We start from the raw sequence: 22,935 nt of genomic DNA on the forward strand, positions 1-22,935 counted from the left end.
AGAGCATGTGGTCTTTCTATTTTATCTGTTGAACAGAGGGGTGGAGTAACTATTGCAAATAATCTTTTTTCCCCTTCAGAGAGGGTTGTGTTCCCGAGGAAAAAGCTTCATCATTATACTCGTATTTCTGCCATAAACTAAGTTAACAACTGACAACTTTCAGTTGAGGCAATGAAGAAACAAACCATTTCACCACACAACCATTCATTTACATAACCAAATACAACTAAACCACATACTTCTAAAGCGTGAAAGGCAAAAACAAGTCAAATTGAGAGAAAGTAGCGTGACAGTTGAAATTGGCTTTTTTTTTAAAGGAAATTAGATAATACAGGGTTCAAGTTGTTGTACTTTTATATATAGCAATAAATCAGCAAATTTACAGTAAGTACAGTAAGTGAAGTTAAAGAAAAACCTTTCAGCATTTTCCTGTTTGTGGTTGCCACGGCAAGTCAGTTTCCTCCTGCGTGGCCTATCTTGTGCAGCCTCTCTATATCACACCTATCCTTCTCTTATTCTCCTTTAGCACATCCTTAAACCTAAACACTTGTTTTCCTCTCCCTTTGTGAGTTACTTTTATTTCGAGCAGTCTTCTTTCAACATCTCATCTCTCCTCTCATGTCCAAACCACCTTTGGCCTACGTAACCTTTCAAACATTTATCCTGTCTCTCTGATGTACTAATTTCTGATGTCCTTCCAAGTCACTCCCAATGGAGTCACTCCATATGTTGCAAATGAGTAGAGAACACTTTCTCTACTCATCAGCTGTGTTCACAGTCATGAAGATTCCATTGAACAGTTTCATTGCTCGCTGTTCTCAACGGTTCCACGCCTACATTGGGATGTTGAAGTTTAAACCTACTACCTAACTTGTCAAATATGAATGATAAATACCATTGCATAATTAAATGGAATGAAATAAAACAAAAACAATGGAGTCCTCTCAGACAGGGTGTATTCAAACTTTCATTTAACATTGCCTTCCGATCGCATGCGGTTACTAAATACATGGAAGAAATAAGAATCAAGGCAGTCTAGTCTGGTCTAGGTAGGTGATCGGGTGGCAACAAACAAAGACTGCTGAAAGTGCTTTATTGAACACCACAATCAAGTTCACATGCACAAGGATGCAAGAATGAGAAAGACATTGAATTATTTATTATTAAATGATCTAACAGATTAAACTGTTAAAAAGAAAATAGACCATTCAAAGGACCCAAGTTTCCATCCAAAATGATGAGAAAAATTAATTTACTTTCAAATTTCGATGCAGAAATGGTAATTGATTCGACAAAGAAAACAAAATCAAAGTTGTTGTTCACTGAATTTATATTTTTTCCCCACACATTAAAGACAAAAGATACTTATTAGCAGAATATTGTATTTAGTGCGCATCAAAATAGCATAACTGAATGTAGTGTCTGTGTTGTGACCATAGGTGTCAGTGTTTACCTACTTTTCTGCCCACCCCGTTATTCTCGGTACTCCTGTTTTTGCTCGTGAATGTCAGAGCAGAGACGGGCTTCAGTCCGATTCCTTTCTTGCCTTCACGAAAAACACCCCAGTCACATCATCCACCCCCACCCTCATGTCTTCAGGAAGTGTGTACACTTCCAGCCTGATCAGGGTGAAGCCACTTTCCCTCAGACTAGAACATACTTGGGCCTCATTTAGAGGGACCACTGGGATCTTAACCCCTGGTCCCCCAAAATAGTAGCTCTCCCCCAGAGCGCCAATGAGCATGAGGTGGCCACCAGGCCGCAGGAGCTTCTGGATGTGACCCAGAGCTTTGGTGAAAGTGGCCAGGTCAGGGCTGACACTCTCTAAACAGAAGCAGGACACCAAGCAGTCGGCTCCTGATGGAGGCAAAGCTTCTGGATCCACAGGATGAGGGCGGTGGACGTCGACTGGAAGGATGTCAGTGATCACCTTGCGGAGCTTCGCTGCTTTCTCTGTCCACGCTGTGGGCCTGTTGCGATCCAAACATGGTAAGGGAAGTAAAAGGGTCAAAGGGACATCATTTTAAGAGAAGAAAGAAATTAATTCTGCAATTCAATTGGGTTGCGATTATTGCAATAATTCAATTACATCATCATTTAACAAACCACGCTTATTTATTTGTTTGGGCTACTGTATTAGGAAAACTTTGATTTGCTAAATGCTTTGCACAGTGCTAGTAAATATTTGTCTGTTACTAATGTCGTGAGTGGATTTTAGTGGCTGTCAAGTGAATTTCAAAATGTGGCTATTTATTAGTTCATCATTCCTCCTGCAAAGAAAAAAAGTTTTTTTTTCTCATATTATATAGAAAGTGACCCCCACCGTCGTCCCTCCAGCTTGCAGACATGCTGCAGATATGGAGTCCAGTCCAGTCCACATCCATTTTTGTCCTCCAGCCAGCGCCTCAGCGTTTGTCGGTTCACCTCCAGGAAGTCAGTCAGAACCACCTGACTGAAAATCTCACAGCCACTAAGGACCTGGTACAAAGTGGGCCCAGATCCAATGTCCACCAGTAGCTTACCGCTAACATCCCCTGCAACACATGTCATGAAAATAGAAAACCAATTTGTGGAAAGAAGAGTGGACAGAATTCGTAGTTTTGACAAAACGCACCATCAAAGATTTCACTTGACTGATGAATTAAAAAAAATAAAAATGAAACAAACTCACACAGACTTAAAATAACTGTACTGCAGAATCAATACCAGGGTCGCATCAGCAGCTTGTCTCTTTAAGGATTTAAAGTCCATATAAATAACATTTTTTCATATAAATTACAAATAAGAATGTCTAGAATGGACATCAGAACCATAATAGTTGTTTGGGGGACATACAGTGTTCTTACTAACTTGTGTCAAAAATTAGCGAGAAAAAACCCCAAAACATAAACAAATGAACAGTGGTGGAGCAGAATGCTGCATGTCTAAACTGCTGTTAATAAAATTGAACGGAATACCATGAAGAGATCTGAGTAAAAGTCTTCTGTACCTTCAGTAAAGGCCCTGTGCAAGCAGGCCAGTTTCCAGGGCACAATGCTGTCCTTCCTCTCGAAGTCGGCCCTGGGTGGAGTGTAATTATACTGAAGATACGCCGCTGGATCGAACCTCTGGTAGCACTTCGCCATGGCTGCCACTCCACTCTCTTTTTCCTCCATCTTAGTGTTCCAGCTACTTCTGCTCCGTACAATGATCAGTGTAGCCCCTGTACCTGAATATATACACCTGAGTGTGTGGCAAGTGTGTGTCCCTCCTATTGTTCACCTGCCTCTTAACTGCATTTTGTGGATAATAACTTTTGACCTGCTCACCTTGCCTGGCCTCTGGCACTGAACACCATCAGATTAGGGGGTTTCCACCTAGACTGGACCCACTAATGGATGGACCCATCATTGCTCTCAGGTCTCCAGCTGCTGAACAGACCCTGTCCATATCTTCACTATCATTGTAAAGGGCTTTTTCTGAGCAAACAACCTACCAGAGCCTATTTACTGTGAGGCAGATAAAGGTGGATGATGGTGATTTGATCTCACTAATGTTCTAGTTTCTGGCGGCCGTCCTCAGTAACAATTGTAATCCTTTTGTCCATCAGGAACATCCATAATTAGGTTTGAGTGTCAAACGAAGTTGAGCAACATCTTTTAGTTTTGCTAAGTTCTAAGTGCAGCACTGTGTGGTGCAGTTTCATGTGCCCAGACTGTCATCATTTTTCACTGTTGTGACACCTCACAGTCAAAACCAGACAAACTACGCTGACAATAATCTCCATGACAGGACTAAAGGAGCAGAATGATTTTTTGTTTGTTTGTTTTCATGCTAACAGTGCATGTTAAATTACGAGTTATTCAACTAAATGGTTATATACTAAATTATATTTAAACTGAATTGAGTAAAAAAAGAGTGAAGAAAATTAGTAGGTGTCATCGATGGTTTTCTACGGCCATTGATTTGCTTTTGTACAACCTTCACTCTTCATTGGGATCATGTTCTGTCTAGCGGATAAATTTGTAACATGAATAAATAAATAAACATGATAAACCTGCTATTGTGTATCCTGAACCCAAAATGGAGACGGTTTGTTTGAATATTAATTTACACTTCCTGGTCAACAATCAAACTCAAGAGACAAAACTTTAGTTTGTTTTGTTTTTGTATTTTTTCTATGAATGTCTTTAAAGAGATTTGAAATTATCTACAGTGACTTTTTTTTTTTACTACCAACTACAAAGTAACTACAAATTTACCAACCAATATCTCCCTCACATTAAAGAGTAAAAAAGAGAAAAAAAAAACAATGCAGACATGGAAAGGTGTGTTTAATGGATACTTTCCTTGTAGTCCAGATGCTTACTTCTCAATGAAACCTCAATTGCCACAGTACCTCCTGTACAATAGGTTCTCTTTTGATTGTATAATGCACCTTCCTTCTTCCTTCCTGTCTAATGAAAATATACAAAATGCTGAACCAATAGCGCAAACATCTCAGACAATTCCGATCTCATCATACTAAACTCTGCTTGCTCCTAAAATGTGATCTTCCTATTTATCTCTGGTGCCAAAAAACAACCTAGATTACAAATGAACAGCTGAGCCAATATCAATTACTCGAAAGTGTCCTCCAATGTGTGATGCATTCTCAGGGAATCTACCATCAGCAGCTGTCAAATGTGGACCATCGACACAAGTAATCCGTTCTTAACACCGTTCTCATCCTGGCAGCTGAGTGGAACACACACACAGACATGCTGTTTGCAAATTAATTCAATTGCCAGCCATCTCAAAATAACAGTCCTCTCCCAAACCGACACATTGAATTACATTTGAAGTGAGAATGATTCTTCATCCACCACACGGCTTCCAAAACGTGCAGCTCACAGCACAGATAAACTGCAGTTACTTGAAACCTTGGACACTTCAGTCCTACACATGTCATTTATGTGCAGTGAGAACCATCTTTCATACAATGTCTCAAGTAGCAATGTTTAAAGTAGTATCGCAGAGGTGGTATTCTTAAAATGAAAAAAAAAAACACCCCAAAACAAGAATAAAGCAAAAGCACACTGATCGACCTGGAATACAGGGGTCTTCCTCTGATCCCTAACCAGATGCTCCTCGGAATCGTGGCCAGGCCTTCGGTGAGTGGAGTGGACTCTGCTGCGTGACTGGAGTGGTAGCAGAAGGTTCAAAGACTTGCTGCTGAGGCTTCCTGCGTGTGAGGACTTTGGGCGCAGATGGTCTCTGACTGATGGCGCCAGAGAGAAAGTGCTGGAGGCATCTCAGGGCCTCCTGGTATTTCTCTGATTCTGCAACTGGTGATCTGTAAAATTAAAGAAAAATCTTTTTTTTTTTTTGAAGAATCAGCTTGACATTAAAAGCTGCTTGTGTTGTAATAACCTGCGCTGCTGAGGGGGCATGCTGAGGCTGTGCCATTGGGCACTGTATCTCTGTCCTCTCTGCCAGTCCTCCTCCAGCACACTGCAGTGCAACTCTGCTCCTGTTGCAACACTGCTCACCACTGTTGTCTCCATCGATCCAATTCTTAATACACAGACAGTACTGCGTGAAAACTGACTGATAACCAATGGCTCCGTCGTATTTCAGGGGGGTTAAACACAATTAGCAATTACATGTGAAAACACCCAGCAGTCAACAAGTCAATATACATTCATTTGTGGTTGTTGCCAAGAAGTTACCACCCTTGTAAACCAGTTGATATACTGCTCTAGAATGTGATACATTAATGTTGCGGCAACTAATACACTTACTGTATGATGCCAATAATACGGTACTGTACTGATTTTGGAACATTGTTTAAAGCATTTACTTTGTGCACAGCACAGCCTATTCTCAGCCATTTACTGTATATTAGTGCCCCTTTGTGCATCAAAGCACTGACACTGACATCACATCACATGTACCGATCTGCACTGCTGTCTACATCACTGCATGTTGCTTTTATTCTGAACTATAATTATTGTGTGCTGTTTTCTACTGATGGTTTTCCAACTATAATCTGAAGCGCTACAATTGAGCTGCATTACTGTACTGCACTATGTTGAAGTACCATTATGCCATGAAGGGGTAGATATTCGTGCAGTCAAGGATTCGGATTAGTTAATTCAGAGTCTGTTGAAACCAGAGATTATGTGTTCCAAATTTGTACAGACAACCAAGTGAAATTTTGATACAATCTTAAACTTGTCTAGCGATAAACAACAATATGCACATCCAACAACAGAAAGACAGAAATGAGAAATCTCAGCTGTAGTTAGGAGCATGTTGCAAAAACCCAGCTTAGTATGTGCACACCTGTCTAGTTTTGCAGCACAGCCATGCACACATTTAAAGAATTGCCTTACAGGACAGTCCATGTGTAACATGAGGTTCAGGAAAATGGCAAAAATACAATCTGACTTATTTAAGATAGAAGAGGAAAAAAGACAGGAAACTGTGGGATATTGTTTCCTCTGATGACACTGTAAAGGAATACATAAGTTTTGTGTCATTGCAAGAAGCAGTCTGTTGATTTACAGTAAAAATGCAGCTCCTTTATTGCTTCCTACTTGTCACTGTAGTTGCTGCAGCCGTGAGGGCACAACAACATATGTAGTGGTCTCCATCGGAGACATGGAAAATATGTCAAAGCTGTTTCAAACCTCTTTTACGCATGACAAATCTCTGTCGCACACACTGCTCTGTTATGTCACTTAAGTAAATTCACCATTCCGCACTTCCAGAAAAACAATTGTTATATAAGTTATAAATATGAGATTTGGAATACGAGACTGTTTGATTTGATGTCATTAAACTAATCAAAAAACATGAAAACAAAACCAGTCACTTATTGTGGTCTTTTCTACTTACGTGCCCCGCTGTTGTCCGAGTGGTCCTCTTTCTGTCAGAGTAGAGGATGCTTGAATATTAGGGGTGTGAAAAGAATGGGAGGTGGGGTCCACATACTTGTGTGTCTGCAGTTGTTTTAATGTTTCCAATATTAGAAACCACACAAGCCGCCACCAGTGCGAGCTGAGAGGACTATGCCAGTGTGTAGTTTCATAGCTGTGTCATTCATGCTGCAATTCTGTAAATTCTATGGGAAGGTGGATCTAAACGTTTTATTCCACTGTAGGTTTGTGAAACAGTCAGAATTATGTTTTGTGATCACATTTTTAAAAGTTTTCATTCCAGCAAACTCTGTTTGTACTCAGTCATTTTATGTCCTGTATAATTGACGAAGGAACCGTGCACAAGATAAAAACGGAAAAACGTCGAATTGGTCAACCAGTGCGGCTCTGCAAAACTCTTTTGTTCAGACAGGACCACAAAAGAGGGATGAGGGAAAAGAACACAAACACACAGACAAAATGAAAAGGGTGAGCCGCAGCAGCGCTGAACTATGGCTAATATCTAGAAGGGAGTTTTTGCGTGAGTGCCACTGTGGGGGAGATGAACGGTTACACCGATAATTGATAATAGATGATCAAAAAAGTGAAGCGCCGGTCCGAGACTGTCCATAATCAGGTGGAAAATGTTGCACCAGTTTCGTCAGCAGGGGAGGAGTCATGCTGATGTGGAACCACCTCTGCTCCCTCTGTTCGTTTCTCTCCCTGTTGGGGTGTTAAGTTACTTTGGTTCAAGATCAAAGACTATTTCAAGAAGTCAGCACCCTTCTGGTTAAGTAAGAAAAACAGGTCTTCATTTTTGTGTGCAAGACAGCTGTTCTTTTTGTGTACATATCACTGTATGTGCTGCAAGTTTGGGTCCTTCAAGACATAATTTTGATATCTTGTAAAAGAGCTCACCAGTTGTAAAATATCTTGTGCCTTATTCTTGTTTTTCCTTTCCTCTGTTAAACTCTGCCAAGGAACTCAGGTTGAGCATGCTGCTGCAGAGGTTGGTCCTGACTTCTAGGAAACATCTGGATCCATCAGGAGACTTGCGCTGGTGGCTGATCAGACCGTTGACTCAAGGCAAGAGTGATCCACAACGATACACCGTTTGATTGAATAATTGTCAAACTAAACATTTTATGTCTGGTTGTTACGTTTAATAATTCTTCTCACAATATCTATGGATGACGTTTGAGACATTCGATTCACCAATGACTGTAATTTGCTCATTTTGAAATTTGTTTCAATGTAATATGAATAGAAATTTGTTTTAAAAAAGGACTGATAGTTTGGATAAAGGTTATGAGCTTTGAGCCCGTAATATTTTTTTAGGGAATAAGATGTAATGTCACTTAATAAAATCAACTGTGCATGCAGATTTTATTTATATATTTATTTACTTTTGCAGAAATCACTTCAAACTCATTCACGTAGTTACTAGCAATTCACTGGTTTTACTGAGGTTAAGTTTAAGGGCATTTTATTTGCTTGAAATATTATGCTGAAGAATGAATATGAGTGGATGAGTAAAAATAAATAAAAAACACACATGAAGAATCACTAACACTTAACTTGGATATATACAAGTATTATATGTGTAAAATATAATGGGATCTATATTACAGATAATCATATGACTATACAGGGAATGAAGTTCAAAGGCAGGATTGAAGATGTTGTTTAATACTGTTTCTTCATTATTGATTCTAGTTGTTTACCTGCACTTCTTGTCATTACCTGTATTTCTTTTCATTCAGACTTGATGCTCATCAACAGTAACCATATCTCATTGTTAATTGATGGATACATTGGCTACATGGAGGTGCAATGACGGGTCGCCTAGTTTTGTTTTTTTATTTGATCTAATTTGTCAGTAAAATGATTTTGTTTGACCATCATTGGTTTAACTGACTGCCAGACCACACAGACCAGACCGGAGATTTCTTCTGCCTCGCTGCTCCTCAATGGTGTGGCGCGTCAGCACTGGCTTTTCTTGTTTTCCTGCTGATGCGGCAGTTTATTTGTTGCCTTGGTTACGGATGGACATGTTGAGGGGTTTGTGGTCACTCTGTTTGCCCCAGTCATGCAATCAATGAGACGAAAGCATTGCAAAACAAGCTTATCCATAAGCTTGTGTAATCTTTGTCTGGTGAGACGTCTCTCAGAAATCATCCCAACACTAACCTTTGATCGTCATAGCAAACAGTTTTCCAGACCGTCGCTCTAGAGTGTGAGATTGACTGTTGTTCTCATCGATAGCTCCACAGATGAGGAGACATGGTAGCTCTTTTGCCCACCGGGGGGAACTTCGACATGCAAAGAGGATCGTGGTCAAGCTTGGCAGTGCGGTGGTGACCCGTGGGGATGAATGTGGGCTCGCTCTGGGCAGGCTGGCCTCCATAGTTGAGCAGGTGACACATGCACCACATCCACCCTCTCTCTCTCTCTGTCCCTCACACACACACACACAAACAAAAGTTTGGGTTTTACACAAGCCACAGTTAAACAATGACGATAAAATATGCCAGAATTTCATATTTTTGTCTTTCAGGTTACATACATGGAGCATTATGATTTTCCACTTCACTGCAGAAAAAAAAAAAAAAAAATCCAGTCAGCAACTTAGGCACCACATTATTAACATGAGGCAGATAAAGCCGTGTCTGTCAAATAGTAATAAAATACATCACAGTATAAAATAATGAATTATCTTCACTGATGAAGTGTCTTGAAAGTATCATGATGGCTAATTAATATTTTAAATGTTGGCGTAAGTTAAACTACTATGAACAGAATAATGATATGGAGCGTGTAGAGGTACTGATCACAAGGACAGAAAGGCCAATGCCAAAACTGCCGGCACACAGTGGTGCAGGAGAACTGAGATCTCTTTATAGGGTGTGTAATTATTTGTGTTTGCTTCCACACCCGGCCATATCTGACCATTGTTGATATTTTGGCCATTACCTTCATGAGGGCTCACCTCTACTGCTTTCATGTCACTTGATGGTGTCATGTTAATCAAAAGTATTTTCTGCAGAGCAGTTTGGTGTGAGGTAACTGGGAGAAAGACCTTCTAAAGGTCCATAACTTCAATCGCAGGTGATTCGTGCTATCACAGAGTAAACAGAAAAAAGTCTGGTATAATAGTCATTTGCTTGAACTGACTCTTCATTGATTTAATGCCTTTGACCAAATCTTCTGAGAGAAATTCGCGGGGTTGTGATCCGGGAGTCCTAATTGGCGGTGTTGTTGCCCAGGTGGCCGTGCTGCAGAGCCAGGGCAGGGAGATGATGATTGTCACCAGTGGAGCCGTGGCCTTTGGCAAGCAAAGATTAAGACATGAGATCCTGCTGTCTCAGAGCGTCCGCCAGGCCCTGCACTCAGGACATAATCAGCTCAAAGACATGGTAAGGAAAGTTGGAGGGAGGGACACAGTGGTAAAGTTTTAAATCAGGAGCCATCAAAAACAGACCAAGCTGCTGCTGCTCTCTGCGGGCTCCTGCAATAAAGATTCGACTGACATGAAGGTTTGTCGGTGGAAGAAAACAACAATATCATTTCAGGCCTTTAGACACTTTTTTTCCGTACGTGGGGCTACAGGCTGTCTAAAAGAAAACAGGTGTGTATATACGAGCATTCAAAAGACAGTATATCACAGAGGTATAAGACCAAAGAGATGATAACTGTATTTGTATACTAAAGAGCTGTTTTACTAAGATCCGTGTTTGCATTCGCTTAATAGTGTTCCGAAGGAACTGTGCATCATCACGCTGCTTCAGAAATGGAACATGCTCCTGAGAACGCTCTCATTGTTTAGAGTGGAAGATCAACTGTGGAGCCAGAGAACTGCTGCCACTCTTAGGCATCGCAGTACTGTGAGATACCATTACAATTTAAAACTGGTGTTGGGAACACTCCAATGTATATCACTTATTGCAAGCTTTCTGGTTTGCAACTGGCCAAGTTTGGGGACTAAACATGAGCTCAACACCAGTGTTAGGACCAAGGACTGCTTCAAAATGATATTACTTAACAGTGCTATTAACAACAACAACAACAACAACAACAACAACAATAATAATGTCTTGTCAATACCTGATTCATGCAGTGTGGTAACAGAATTCAAAGTGACTGCTCTTCTGATTTAAAGACCAACAAGAGTCACTGCCTACACCTGCTCGAAAAAGTACACACAAAAGTTGATTCTGCTGCATATGGATGAGTGAAAGCAGCTCTTCTGTGATGGCTGTTGACCCTTGTGATAATTGTGAGTTGTTATTTGAAGACTTGTCAGGCATGTCAAGACAAATATAATAAGTTTTAACTGAAGTACGCACACACACCCCCACATCGCGCTGTCTTTGTGGGGTCCGTTCATTGACGTGCAGCTTTCCCCAGCCTCTCACTCTAAATCCTACCATCCAAAACAAATGGCTAACCTTAACCATGACTCTGAACCAAACTAACCCCCCACTTATTACTTATGACCTCGTTGTTTTGAACTCGACATCTTAAAATTGGGGCTTAACCTTGTGTGGACCGTCAAAAGGGCCCCACCAAGGCATAAGGCCCCTCACAAGGAAGTGTTTTTCCCCCAAAGTTGTTGCAAAGTTGTTAGATGTGCTTAGACACACACACACACACACACACACACACACACACACACACACACACACACACACACACACACACACACACACACACACACACACACACACACACACACTGTCCTATGTGACATCACAGTGCACTTGACTCCAGATTCCAGGTAGTTAGTTCAGCTCTCCTGTTGGTGAAATGATCTCTGATTTACGCTGTAACAATGTGAGAGACAATGAGAGAATTGAGCCACATCATTTAACTTGTATTAAACACAAAAGCATACTTTTTTTTATTTTGGGGACTGCAAAGAGCATTAACGCTGCTCTCTCCTCCCTAGTTTATGGATGAAAGTTTTGAGTCTGGAGACGTTGATGTCATTTGCACCCACTCTATCCTGTCTACCAAAGCAGGAGCTTCGCATGAGTTCATGTCAAAAACAATGGTGAACAAAGCATATAGACGGTGAAGTGTGGCTTTTGTCTCCAAGTGGTTTTAACTTGCAAGTGTGCTGTTATTTGGAGTTCAACAGTGTACTGACAAGCTCGCGTTTCATGAGGGAGGCACTTCTAACAGCAGCTGTCAGCAGAGGCTGATTGAAGGTTTCTTCCTGACCAACCACCTCAGGATGTGTTTGGGGAGATGTGAGGGACTTGTGCAAATAGACTGCTCTGGTCAATTGGTGTCCAATACAGCTTTAAAAGACGCTCAAATCAGTAGTTTGCTCCTCTTTAAGTGGCCTCTCTGGCTGTACCTTTGCACCAGGAAATGCAAGTATACTCAAATTCATGATTGAAAAAAAAAACAGGATAAAGGCTCTGTAAAGTTATTAGCTTTTTGTGATATTATTCTTAGTTGTTAATAGATGTAGACTCTGTTAGTAACAGTTGTACAATGAGAAACTTTGTTATACTGTACTTGCTACCACAGAGTCTGCCAGTGCTGGAGGCCCGCGCGTGTGCTGCAGCGGGCCAGAGTGGCCTGATGGCTCTGTATGAAGCCATGTTCACTCAGTACAGCACCTGCACTGCACAGGTATCTTTTTCCATACGGCACATAGTCATTCCACACGTTTCTCTGAAGCTCATATCTGTTGTTGTAGGTTCTTGTTACCAACCTGGATTTCCATGATGACCAAAAGAGGCAGAATCTGAACAGTACTCTGCAGGAGCTGCTCCAAATGAACATCGTCCCTATCATCAACACCAACGATGCTGTGGTGCCGCCACCAGAGCCCAACAGCGACCTGCAGGGGGTAAATGTGGGTACAGGACTTGGGGCAGATGATGGTGAAAGTAGTGGCTGCAGTGTTTAAAGGAAGCTGGAGTGAAATCCGCCTCAAAACGCTCGGCCCCCTGCCTCACCTCATCGGCTCTGTACCTCAAAGCATGTGCATGTGGTCACAAGGGTTGAGAGGCCATCTGAAGGGAACTGGACTAACTACTGGATTTTTTTTCGCTTCTGATGAATACACTAACATGCTGTCTTGGAGGTAAACCCTCCCACTCTTCCTTCATCAGATATTCATGTGACTTCTGATTCTCTTTAAATAGACTCTGTTTGTGACTTCAGATTTGGAGCACAGCTGGTGGCTTGCATGTGTCCACTACTGTCTCTCCAATTAGTTTATATTTTGCAGATGTCACATCTTTAATCCACACTGGTTAGCTCATGAGACGCACACGTCTTGTGAGTATGTGGGCAAACTCAAAGCTTTATCGTGCATACATCTGCACTGAGCTATGGGAAATTTCAATTAGTCCTGCTAGATTTGAACAACAGTGCTGATGCAAGCTGATACAGCGTTACTATAGGCTTATGGATGTCCGATTATATTGAAATCTGCTTGCATCTGCATCAGTGAAAAAATAGTAACGTGCCTGGGTTTCGCAAAATGCTAGCGGAGTCCGAAGAAGTCCTCGTGGGACTGTTGTGGCTTACAAGCTTGTTCGTTACTTCACGAAATGTAGTTGTAAAACAACACTTACCCCTGCTCTTGTGTGTCTTTGGACACACTTACCTTACTGAACCCCTCAACTGCGCAGACAGTGAACGGCTGTTCAGAGCAGTCTCGCTTGAACAGATTTTTGTTCAGAAACTATATATATATATATATATAGTTTCTGTGAATCTCTTTATAAATTCTGAACCACTTTTCCCTTTTAGGTGATCAGCATTAAGGACAATGATAGTCTGGCAGCGAGGTTGGCAGTGGAGATGAAGGCTGAACTGCTGATCGCACTGTCAGACGTGGAAGGTATGTGTGTTACCAGTTGGATCAGCTGTTGGGGAACAACACCATCTGCCCTCGCTCTTCACTGGGGATCAGAAACAAATCAGTCAGGGTCAGCTGAGAGTTGCTGAACACAGACAAACATTGACCTTCTGCCTCCAGGACTGAATGGTAATGTTGTTGAGGCCAGTGTTAGAGTGACTGTGTTGAACCTCACAATCAATCCTGGACTGCAGTCACATGATGAAGTGAAATCAATGTGCAGAGCTGACATTGCCTCACCTCTCACCCTGACTGACGTGTCCTTAAGTTGTGTTCACGTTTTGTTAGGACTGTACAACAGCCCTCCTGGAACTGATGACGCCAAACTCATTGACATCTTCTATCCGAGAGATCAGCAGTCCATCACTTATGGGACCAAGTCCAGAGTGGGGATTGGTGGCATGGAGGCCAAGGTGGGACAGCAATGTCGCTTTTGTCATTAGAAATGAACTGTCTCATGAGTCCTGAGTCAATTGATAATTCACCCGTTACACAGTGTGTTTTCAAAAGTGACCCCTCCTCAGGTGAAAGCTGCCATCTGGGCACTGCAAGGCGGCACCTCAGTGGTCATTGCAAACGGGACTCATCCCAAAGTTACTGGTCACGTGATTACTGACATTGTTGATGGGAAGAAAGTGGGAACATTCTTCTCCATGATCAAACCAGACGGTGAGTTCACATCAGTAGACAGGTTTTGCTCAGCAACTGCGTCATCTCACGCGCACAAACCTCTGCTGACCGTCATAAGGCCCAACTGTGGAGCAGCAAGCTGAAATGGCCCGAAAGGCAGGGTGGCGCCTCGCATCTCTAGATCCAGACCAGGTGCGTCCGTTCAAGTACCAATACTTTACAACATTATTTGTGTTTTCTAGTACTTTAGTTGTGTTTGTTTTGTTGCCTCTCCAGAGCTTTTCATTTATTTACCCCAAAGAAGAAGAAATACACTTATCGCATTCTTGATTAATCGCCACCGATTAAGTGAGTTCACACTTTTTGGGCTTATTTTCTGCTAAATATACAAATGAAATAGGTAGTCCTAATTCTCTGCGTATTGAATACATTTATATGTACAAACAACATGTTTCTTCAGAAAGTCATGATGGTGACAATGTACCGATTTACAATTTACTTGGTGGTGAAATGATTTTTTTCGGTCATAAATATTTGCTTAAAGTATATTGTGTGTGTCCTAAATATAAACTTGGTATATTGTAGCTATAAAAATGTATATCTATTGGTTAACTCAAAATATGATTCGGTGATGTCTATGTACTACAGAGATTCCGGTAAACTGAATTATTTAAGTGCGTCACACTTCATAAGGCATTTTTGATCACTTGCGTTGTTGACATGAACACAATCACGTGCCAGCGAACACCTGGTCAATTTCAGCTCCTAGTCCCCAAATCAGGCTCAAGTCTCCTGCACTGTTGCACAAGATCAGCCAAGAGGTGTTAAATCCTTGTGTAGTTTTTACCACTTAAAATAAAGCCAAATTGCTCCGTCATAGAGTTATGTTCGTACTTTTTATTCACTCGTGACAAACAAATTTGCAATATGTGGAGTTGTTATTTGAGCGTTTTTGCTTGCCTTTTTGCCAGTTAAACACATTGGGCACTGCGTTCTAAATAAAAATCAATATACTGAAGCTGCAATCGACATAAATGGTCATCCAACAACACTGACTCGACACACACCACATAGTAAACGTGCTAATAATCCAGTCTTTATTGCGAGTTATTGTTGTCAGAAGGCGGCACGGCCTGACAGTTACAGAGATACACTGCCATCTGCTGGTCAGATTCTGTAAGTGCGCAAACTTATTTTTGTTACCAGAGAAGTGAGATCATTTTCCGTATTGCTGATCTACTGACTGAGAGGAGGGAGGAGATTCTGGCCGCCAACAAGATGGACATGGAGCTAGCTGTTGGTGCAGGTGAGCTCTAGATATATAGATATATAAATATATATATATTTAGGAACTAGGCTTGTGTTTGGATTATTTATTCCATGTTGTGATTTTTAACCTTGCTCCATTTCTTTGACAGCACTGACTAAAATGGGATTTTGCTGTAAAATACTGTGCTTCGAAATGGAACAGCCAAATTGCTGTTTGGTCAATGACTTTTGTTGTACATTCTCGTTCCACTGGAGGGCACCATATCAACACTCCTTCCCACTACAGGTCAGCTGCCTGCTCCCATGCTGAAGCGCCTGAGTCTCTCGCCGGCCAAACTCAACAGCTTGGCCACTGGTGTGCGACAGATTGCCGTTGCTGCTCAGGACAGCGTGGGCCGTGTGCTGCGGAGAACTAGGGTGGCGCACAACCTGGAGCTGGAGCAGATCACTGTGCCCATCGGGGTTCTGCTGGTCATCTTTGAGGCACGGCCCGACTGCCTACCACAGGTATATAAGCAGAGATGGCAAACCCTGTCAAAATGCCAGTATAAAGCCTTGTCTACTGAGAACACACAGTCTATACAGACCACATAAATGAGTTTGCCGTGACACCCCATGTCTAATAGGGTGTATCTATGACTAATCCATGACGAATCTGCTGTGCTGCCAGGTTTCCTATGTTTTACATTTTGAAGTCTTTTCTTAGGTTAAATGAGAAATTTTAATGGCAAGAAACAATTAATCGAATGGCATGCAAATGTTCTGTTCACCCGCTTTAGCATCATTTCATATGGTCACTGTTCGCATACCAAAGCAGTTGGTGCACAGATACAAGCATGTTTGGAATACCTGGCATCCTCTGGTCCCCCTGCAGGTGTCTGCTTTGGCCATCGCCAGTGGCAACGCTGTTTTGCTAAAGGGAGGGAAGGAGGCAGGCAACACCAACCAAGTGCTGCAGCAGCTCACACATGAGGCTCTGGATATGTTTCAAGTCAAAGACGCGGTGCAGCTGGTGAAACTAGCTCTCAACACTTGGACAAAACACAATGCTCCCGCTGTTTTTAGATGACAGTACTTAGGCACATTATTTCAACCAGGTGAGCACACGCGAGGAGGTGGAGGACCTTTGCCGACTGGACAAGATGATTGATCTGATCATCCCCAGAGGGTCATCCAAACTGGTGCGAGACATCCAGCGTGCTGCAAAAGGAATTCCTGTTTTGGGACACAGTGAGGGAATCTGCCACGTCTATGTTGATGCTGAAGCAAGCATAGACAAAGTAGTCAAGATTGGTAAAGCAAACCAAAGTATTTTTTTTTGTGTGTGTGCAAGAGGTCTTGACCTGTATTAATGAGGCTTCTGTTGTAGTCAGGGACTCCAAGTGTGACTACCCAGCTGCATGTAACGCCATGGAAACACTGCTGATTCACCGCAACGTCCTGAGGACGCCGCTGTTTGACCAGATCATTGACATGTTGCGCAATGAACGAGTGAAGTTTGAAATGCTCAAAGCACAGTCTATTTCAATGACAGCTTAACTCAACAGACAGAAATACATTCAATGTTCTCAGGTGAAGATCCATGCCGGTCCTCGTTTCACCTCCTACATGACATTCAGCCCGTCAGAGGCCCGCTCACTTCGGACAGAATATGGGGGTCTGGAGTGCTGCATGGAGGTGGTGGACAGCACGGAGGAGGCTATAGAGCACATACGCAAATATGGCAGCGCTCACACTGACGTCATCATCACAGAGAACGGTAGATATTTAAGGAGGAATCACACGATTGGCCACTTCCCAGGTGTTTTTCAGCGGTCGACGTATGTATTTATTACAATGGGTTTATCCAGGAGCAGTGGAAAATCACTGCTTTTCAGGCTCTCATGTTCCAGGTGAGCGATCACAGTCACGTAGTCCCATGCTCCGTCTTACAACCAGCCAGGGTCTCCCTGATAGAGAGATGCAGGTGGCTGTCACCAGCTCTGGTGCTGTTGGCCACAATTTACACCTACGAGTCCATACAAGGAGAGACATCAGCTGTCCTGCCTACTAACACCAGAAATCCTCTATGTTCTGGTCTGTAGATTCTTGATATCCACTTGATCAATTTTAACAACTGCAACAGTTTCCACCTCAAAAAAACAATTTGCAGAGGGGAAACCAGAAAGGACACTGCCATACAGGCAGCCTGTGGTGATTTCATGTTTTGAAAAACCGAATACAGCCACAACTTTATCTACAGACTGAGGACATTTCAATAAAATGCTTCTCAACTGAAATAACTCACATGGTTTGAACATATATTTACAGTATGTCCTCAGCAATGAAAGAAAGAGTTCCCAAATAACAATTTAATGTCAGGTAAATCCAAGGTCAGGACCAGTCCAGCTCTTGGTCCTGTGTTGTGGTGCCAATGTCTTTCTGTTCAGACAGCAAAATACAAGTTTAATACGAGCTTAATGTGACGTAGTGTAAAAGATCATTGTGCTTGTAGAAGGTCTCACAGTTTTGTGCATGCATAATGTAAGAATGGGGAGTGATGCAACTGTTGTTTCAGAGGTCACAGCGGAGCAGTTCCTGACCCATCTGGACAGTGCTTGTGTATTCTGGAACGCGAGCTCGAGGTTTGCTGATGGTTACCGCTTTGGCTTGGGTATGTGGAGTCAATGAGACATTTTTCTGTTTCTACCTACCCTCACACGGAGACTTTTTAGATGTAGGAATGATTTGCAGGAACCATTTTGTTCTATGAACCATTCTTCCCTCCTGGTGCGCGTTTACGGCGACATCATAGGGAGGCTGGGACCCTCACGATCGCTGAGACACACACAGCTAATGCACAATAGTGATGACGAGGCAACAGTGTTTATGTTCTCAGTGAAATCAATCTACAATCACTTCCTTTTTTTGAGTGATGTCAGTGGCCAAATCACTCTGGTGTGTGAATAGACCCATAAACAGTTCCTACATCTTCCCACCAGGAGCTGAGGTGGGTATCAGCACGGCCCGTATCCATGCACGGGGTCCAGTGGGGCTGGAGGGGCTGCTCACCACCAAGTGGATTCTGAGGGGGAACGGACACGCGGTGGCTGACTTCTCTGAGAATGGGACCATGAAGTATCTCCATGAAAATATGCCTGTCGTGCAGCCTGTGGCCAGTCAGAGGGACAGCAACTAGATGGGAGACACTGCTGTGTTCACCTGGCCACAAGACTGGGAAGGTGTTTTCAGGAGCTGCAGGTCTCAGTGGACCATCATGTGGGTGTCAACGTTTCTAAGATCTGACATTGCGTATGCAGACGAGCAGACTGATGTCCCTCTTTGGTGGGAATTTGTTTCCAAGACTGACTTCACTTGAATAGCTGTTTGTCCAACTATGTGTGCAACCGACTGTGGATATAATTATGTGCCAGATATTTGTTTCAAGAAATGATTTTCGCATCAAAATCCAGACGATCTTCTTTTGAATTGTATCCTACTTGTGTTACTGTTTTAAGTTACTGTACTAAGTTTTCCAGGCAAACCAGTCGCTGCAGAACTCAGTGGCGACAGAGGAGAAATTCTCAAGAGTAAAAGTGATGGCAACAGCGAAGATGGTGACATCCAGTTCTTTGTGAATAAAACAATTGAAAAGAATGTGGGACACTAATCCGATGGCAGGCCAAAAACAACTTTCATTTTGCAAGATGAACTAAATAAATTCAAGGGGCTGTGATCAGCCTGATCAACTGAGAACCTGTTATTTGAGAGATCACATTTGGTCAGTACATACATACATCCTCAGTTAACCAGCTCTTAGTCCAGTTCAGGGTTGTCGGAGTGCGGGAGCCTATCCCAGCAGTCATTGGGTGAGAGGCAGGAATACACACAGGCAGAGGGATAACGTGCAAACTCCACCCAGAAAGCTCCAGAGCTGGATTCAAACCTTGAATCTTCTTGCTGTGAGGCAGCAGTGCTAACCATTGTTCCATCGTGCTGCCCAGCAAGAAACAAGCAACTAGCAAGAAAGACGTTCCAGGAGATACAGGCAGCTCAAAATTGCACTGCTGAGGCCCAGGTCCTTGTCCAGTGATTCTCAGATCCTGTACGAGGATGGAACCACCATAGGCTGCTCAACCAGGGTGTGTGTTGACGTGACCTGCTCATATGGTGTGAATATTGAACAAAAAATACATTTTGTATGAGTGAATTGCATGATCATGTCTTCCACGCATACTAAAGACGCACTGATGTGATGGTGAATGGACTTCTGCTCCACCATGACAGCCGTGTTATGATCAGTCACAGGACCAAACTGCCAACTGGGGCCCAGGTCGGACCTGGACGGACAAATATTTCCAATTTCGAAGACACTCATGTTCAAACAGTCAGAGAGAGTTGATGCATTTGAAAAGGCCATGCAATTTCCTTGTCAGAATTCTGACAAAAAAGTTGAGAGGAAAAAAAGGGCTGCCCTCCTTTAGTCATTTTCCTTTATTTGCTAACTTCCTCTGAACATTGTGTCTTAACGCAGAGCCGCGGCATCCAAGCTGCAGCAGAGCAAAAACCGTAATTGACGCTATGCCTCCTTCACGCTGGAGGGGAGAACATGGCTGCTTTTAAAGTTAACTCTGTAACACTCCAGCCTCTCCGCTACTATCCTCATGTCTCACACTTAACGATTGCTTTGGCTCGTCATAATAGCAGCATTGTAGAATAAAGGAGAAAGTTGAAAAAGAATATTTGGATATATATTTTTCTTTGATTGTTTTTCACTCTCGCTTGAAATGTCGAGCATTTGAACACGTAGATTCATCTGCATTTCAGCACTGATCTTTCTGCTGTTACAAAGAACACAAATTAATGGGGGAAAAAAGAGATGGATGGATCTGGAAAACAGAGGCTTTTTCTCTTTTTTTATTTTTATAGAGTTGCCCATAGGGGAATTCGGATTGCTGGAAGTGGGGCAAGAAAGATGGAAGACAATACTATAGAGGTTTAATTATCCAGCCATCAGAAATGAAAGGGGCGCAAAGGAGAACTGAGGCTAATAATGGAATCATACGTCTGTGTTCCTTTTGTGCCTTTTTTCTTGCTATCGCTCCTCTCTATCATCTAAAGAATTCATTCTCCAAAACGCACTACTTACCCTTCAATCAGCCTCCCATCACTGCGTCCAAAGGGTTCAGAGATGAAGAGCGATGCAAAACTTGGATTTCGTTCTTTTGTCTTCTTTCTTCGTTTAAATGTGTGGAGTGATTGAACGTTTGTGAAATGACTGGAGGAGGAAGAGGAGCCATCAGACGGTGCTCATCTGTGTGTTGCTCTGAGTCATTATATTCCGGGGTTACTGGAGACATTCAGGTGTTGGACCCGTGACATTGATCAGAAACAGTGATGAGATGAGCCAACCAAGTTGGCTGTGTTAGTTTAAGTGTGACCAACAATGTTTTTAAAAGATGAACTGCTGGCTACGGGTATTTAAGAAATACAGTCATTGGCCCCATTACAGCTATTTCCAAAGTGCTTGAAAACTGCAACTAGAAAAGAGAGAGAGTGCAAACCTCCACCAAGCATCTTCTGTCCACCCCCAAAACAATCCCCTAATGACAAACAATCCTTCCAAAAAACTCCTGGATTGGGACGGTGATGACGTCTTTGCTTGATCCAAACAAGAAACAAACCCGAGCACCTTGAGATGTAATCGTGCTCATCGATGTTAATACAAGGGGCACAGCCCCAGGTGTCAGCTGGAACCACAAATTTCAGTGACAGTGAAAAGTCAGAAGACAGTAAAATGATTTCCTGAATGTTCCTCCAGTAAGACAGAGTGAATGACCACCGTCACAAGTGCAGGGTCTGAGATTGAATGCGACAACAATCTCACTTCCAAAAAAGGAAGGGAGATTATCGTCGCAATCAAAGACACATTTGGGGGTAGAAAAGACCTTTTGCAGAAATAGGAAAGAACAAAGTGAAATCATTCTGACAGCATTTTGATTTGGCTGTTGGATGAGAGACTCATTCTACTTTAATCTCGCCAACAGTACAGTACTGTCAACAGTACAATGAAGCACCTGTGTGTCAGCTCACCTGTGGTTGTGTTCAGGCAGTGGGTTCAATGGTGCTGTCATTTCGGAGCCAGCGTTTCAGTGTCTGATGCATGTGAGTGTAGCAAGCCACTGTGTGCAGTGTTTTGCCAACATTGTGATGCAGAAATCATGCTCCTAAACTCTAAGTTTGCACATCCACATTCCATCAAATGTTGTTTACTTTGTCCTGTAATAACCCTGAACTAACTTCACGGCATCGGCCTGGACAGCTGCGGCTCCTTTAATCTTCCATCAGCCCCAGCACAAAGATGAACAGCAGCCTGTTGATGGTGTGGTGTCTGCAGGGTATTGTTGTTCACAAATAACAAAATGACATGATGAGGGCAAATCACTGGACATGTATAGCAAAGCTGACAGTCCTTTAATTGGACATTACTCAAGGCCAAATCTCATATTTCTTGTTCCTCTTGATCTTAAGAGACTCAGACGTGCTCCCTACAGAGCTTCACATTTTTTTAAAATCAATAATTAATGGTCAAAGTTATTTATTCATGTGTATCTCAGCCAATTAGGCATCGCCTAATTAACAATTTCAATAATTGATATTTATTTCTGAAAGACCTGTGTATCTTGGGCTGATGAAAAATGCATGAGCAGGGATGTGGACTGGGTTTTGTTTTTTGTTCTGAGAGAGCTTGATGCTTGGGGCTAATACCAGGCCACTTTGACTGGAAATCTTTGAGCTGGCACTTGGCCTCTGATGTGCATCTGATATGGGCATCTTTCATGGACCCAAAGCGCTCGTACTGTAGCATGTGATCTGGTAAAGACTCCGACATGCTCATCCTCAGATAGCCTTTTTTACTCTTTAATATCAAGCTTCAAAGATGGGGCTTCTGTTTCCTTCACAATTTCCCTTGTATGTACATGTGCTGTGTGTCTGTGTGTGGGTGAGTGCGTGTGCATGTGTGCGCTGTGTTGTATGTGCACAAGTGAAGGTGTGTGTGTGTTTGTAAGGTGTGTGTGTGTGTGTGTGCAAAGACTCAGGTTTGTCGTAGCATCTTTGTGGGGACATTTTCATTGCCATAATGCTTTCCCCTGCCTCTCACCCTAAACCCAACGGTCCAAAACACATGGCTAACCTTAACCAGGACTATGAACCAAACTAAAACCCAATTATGCCGACCGTGTTGTTTAGATGACATCCTCCTCAAATCGTGCTTAACCTTGTGGGGTCCGT

General features: G+C 42.6%; 2 protein-coding genes and 1 long non-coding RNA gene across 5 annotated transcripts; 1 reads left to right on the top strand and 2 right to left on the bottom strand.

The window, feature by feature from the left end:
* Positions 1 to 1,525: 1,525 nt before the first annotated feature.
* On the bottom strand, positions 1,526 to 3,155 carry LOC128758645 (phenylethanolamine N-methyltransferase). Its single transcript, XM_053864818.1, has 3 exons — positions 2,990 to 3,155; positions 2,324 to 2,534; positions 1,526 to 1,970 (listed from the first exon to the last, which is right to left on the bottom strand). Exons 1-3 carry the CDS (start codon positions 3,153 to 3,155, stop codon positions 1,526 to 1,528), a joined length of 822 nt encoding a protein of 273 aa, XP_053720793.1.
* Positions 3,156 to 4,334: 1,179 nt separating this feature from the next.
* Positions 4,335 to 6,964, bottom strand: LOC128758985 (uncharacterized). Its single transcript, XR_008414559.1, has 3 exons — positions 6,862 to 6,964; positions 5,392 to 5,535; positions 4,335 to 5,314 (listed from the first exon to the last, which is right to left on the bottom strand). It is a non-coding gene; the product is annotated as an uncharacterized LOC128758985 (long non-coding RNA).
* Positions 6,965 to 9,169: 2,205 nt separating this feature from the next.
* aldh18a1 (aldehyde dehydrogenase 18 family, member A1) lies at positions 9,170 to 19,383 on the top strand. 3 transcript variants are annotated; one of them, XM_053865532.1, is made up of 16 exons: positions 9,170 to 9,298; positions 10,148 to 10,297; positions 12,420 to 12,524; positions 12,592 to 12,750; positions 13,656 to 13,746; positions 14,053 to 14,177; positions 14,289 to 14,433; positions 14,513 to 14,586; positions 15,601 to 15,694; positions 15,950 to 16,170; positions 16,538 to 16,675; positions 16,761 to 16,956; positions 17,033 to 17,154; positions 17,236 to 17,422; positions 18,221 to 18,316; positions 18,645 to 19,383. In XM_053865532.1, the coding sequence occupies exons 2-16, from the start codon at positions 10,178 to 10,180 to the stop codon at positions 18,839 to 18,841; spliced, it is 2,070 nt and encodes a 689-aa protein (XP_053721507.1). In that variant the 5' UTR covers positions 9,170 to 9,298; positions 10,148 to 10,177; the 3' UTR covers positions 18,842 to 19,383. The 3 variants fall into 3 exon arrangements, with proteins under 3 accessions (XP_053721507.1, XP_053721508.1, XP_053721509.1); XM_053865533.1 differs by having other exon boundaries at positions 12,592 to 12,744; XM_053865534.1 differs by lacking the exon at positions 12,420 to 12,524.
* The last annotated feature ends 3,552 nt before the right edge of the window (positions 19,384 to 22,935 follow it).

The sequence above is a fragment of the Synchiropus splendidus genome, chromosome 5, assembly GCF_027744825.2.
Source record: "Synchiropus splendidus isolate RoL2022-P1 chromosome 5, RoL_Sspl_1.0, whole genome shotgun sequence".
NCBI lineage: Eukaryota > Metazoa > Chordata > Actinopteri > Syngnathiformes > Callionymidae > Synchiropus > Synchiropus splendidus.

What these genes read in the sequence shown, in the direction of transcription:
- LOC128758645 (XM_053864818.1), bottom strand. Translation starts at nt 3,155, where the DNA reads ATGGAGGAAAAAGAGAGTGGAGTGGCAGCCATGGCGAAGTGCTACCAG. An exon ending in GCACAGGGCCTTTACTGAAG is followed by an intron (nt 2,535 to 2,989) that starts GTACAGAAGACT and finishes CATGTGTTGCAG; the next exon opens with GGGATGTTAGCGGTAAGCTA. An exon ending in TGCAAGCTGGAGGGACGACG is followed by an intron (nt 1,971 to 2,323) that starts GTGGGGGTCACT and finishes GGATCGCAACAG; the next exon opens with GCCCACAGCGTGGACAGAGA.
- aldh18a1 (XM_053865532.1), top strand. Translation starts at nt 10,178, where the DNA reads ATGATGATTGTCACCAGTGGAGCCGTGGCCTTTGGCAAGCAAAGATTA. An exon ending in ACAGCACCTGCACTGCACAG is followed by an intron (nt 12,525 to 12,591) that starts GTATCTTTTTCC and finishes CTGTTGTTGTAG; the next exon opens with GTTCTTGTTACCAACCTGGA. An exon ending in CGCACTGTCAGACGTGGAAG is followed by an intron (nt 13,747 to 14,052) that starts GTATGTGTGTTA and finishes ACGTTTTGTTAG; the next exon opens with GACTGTACAACAGCCCTCCT.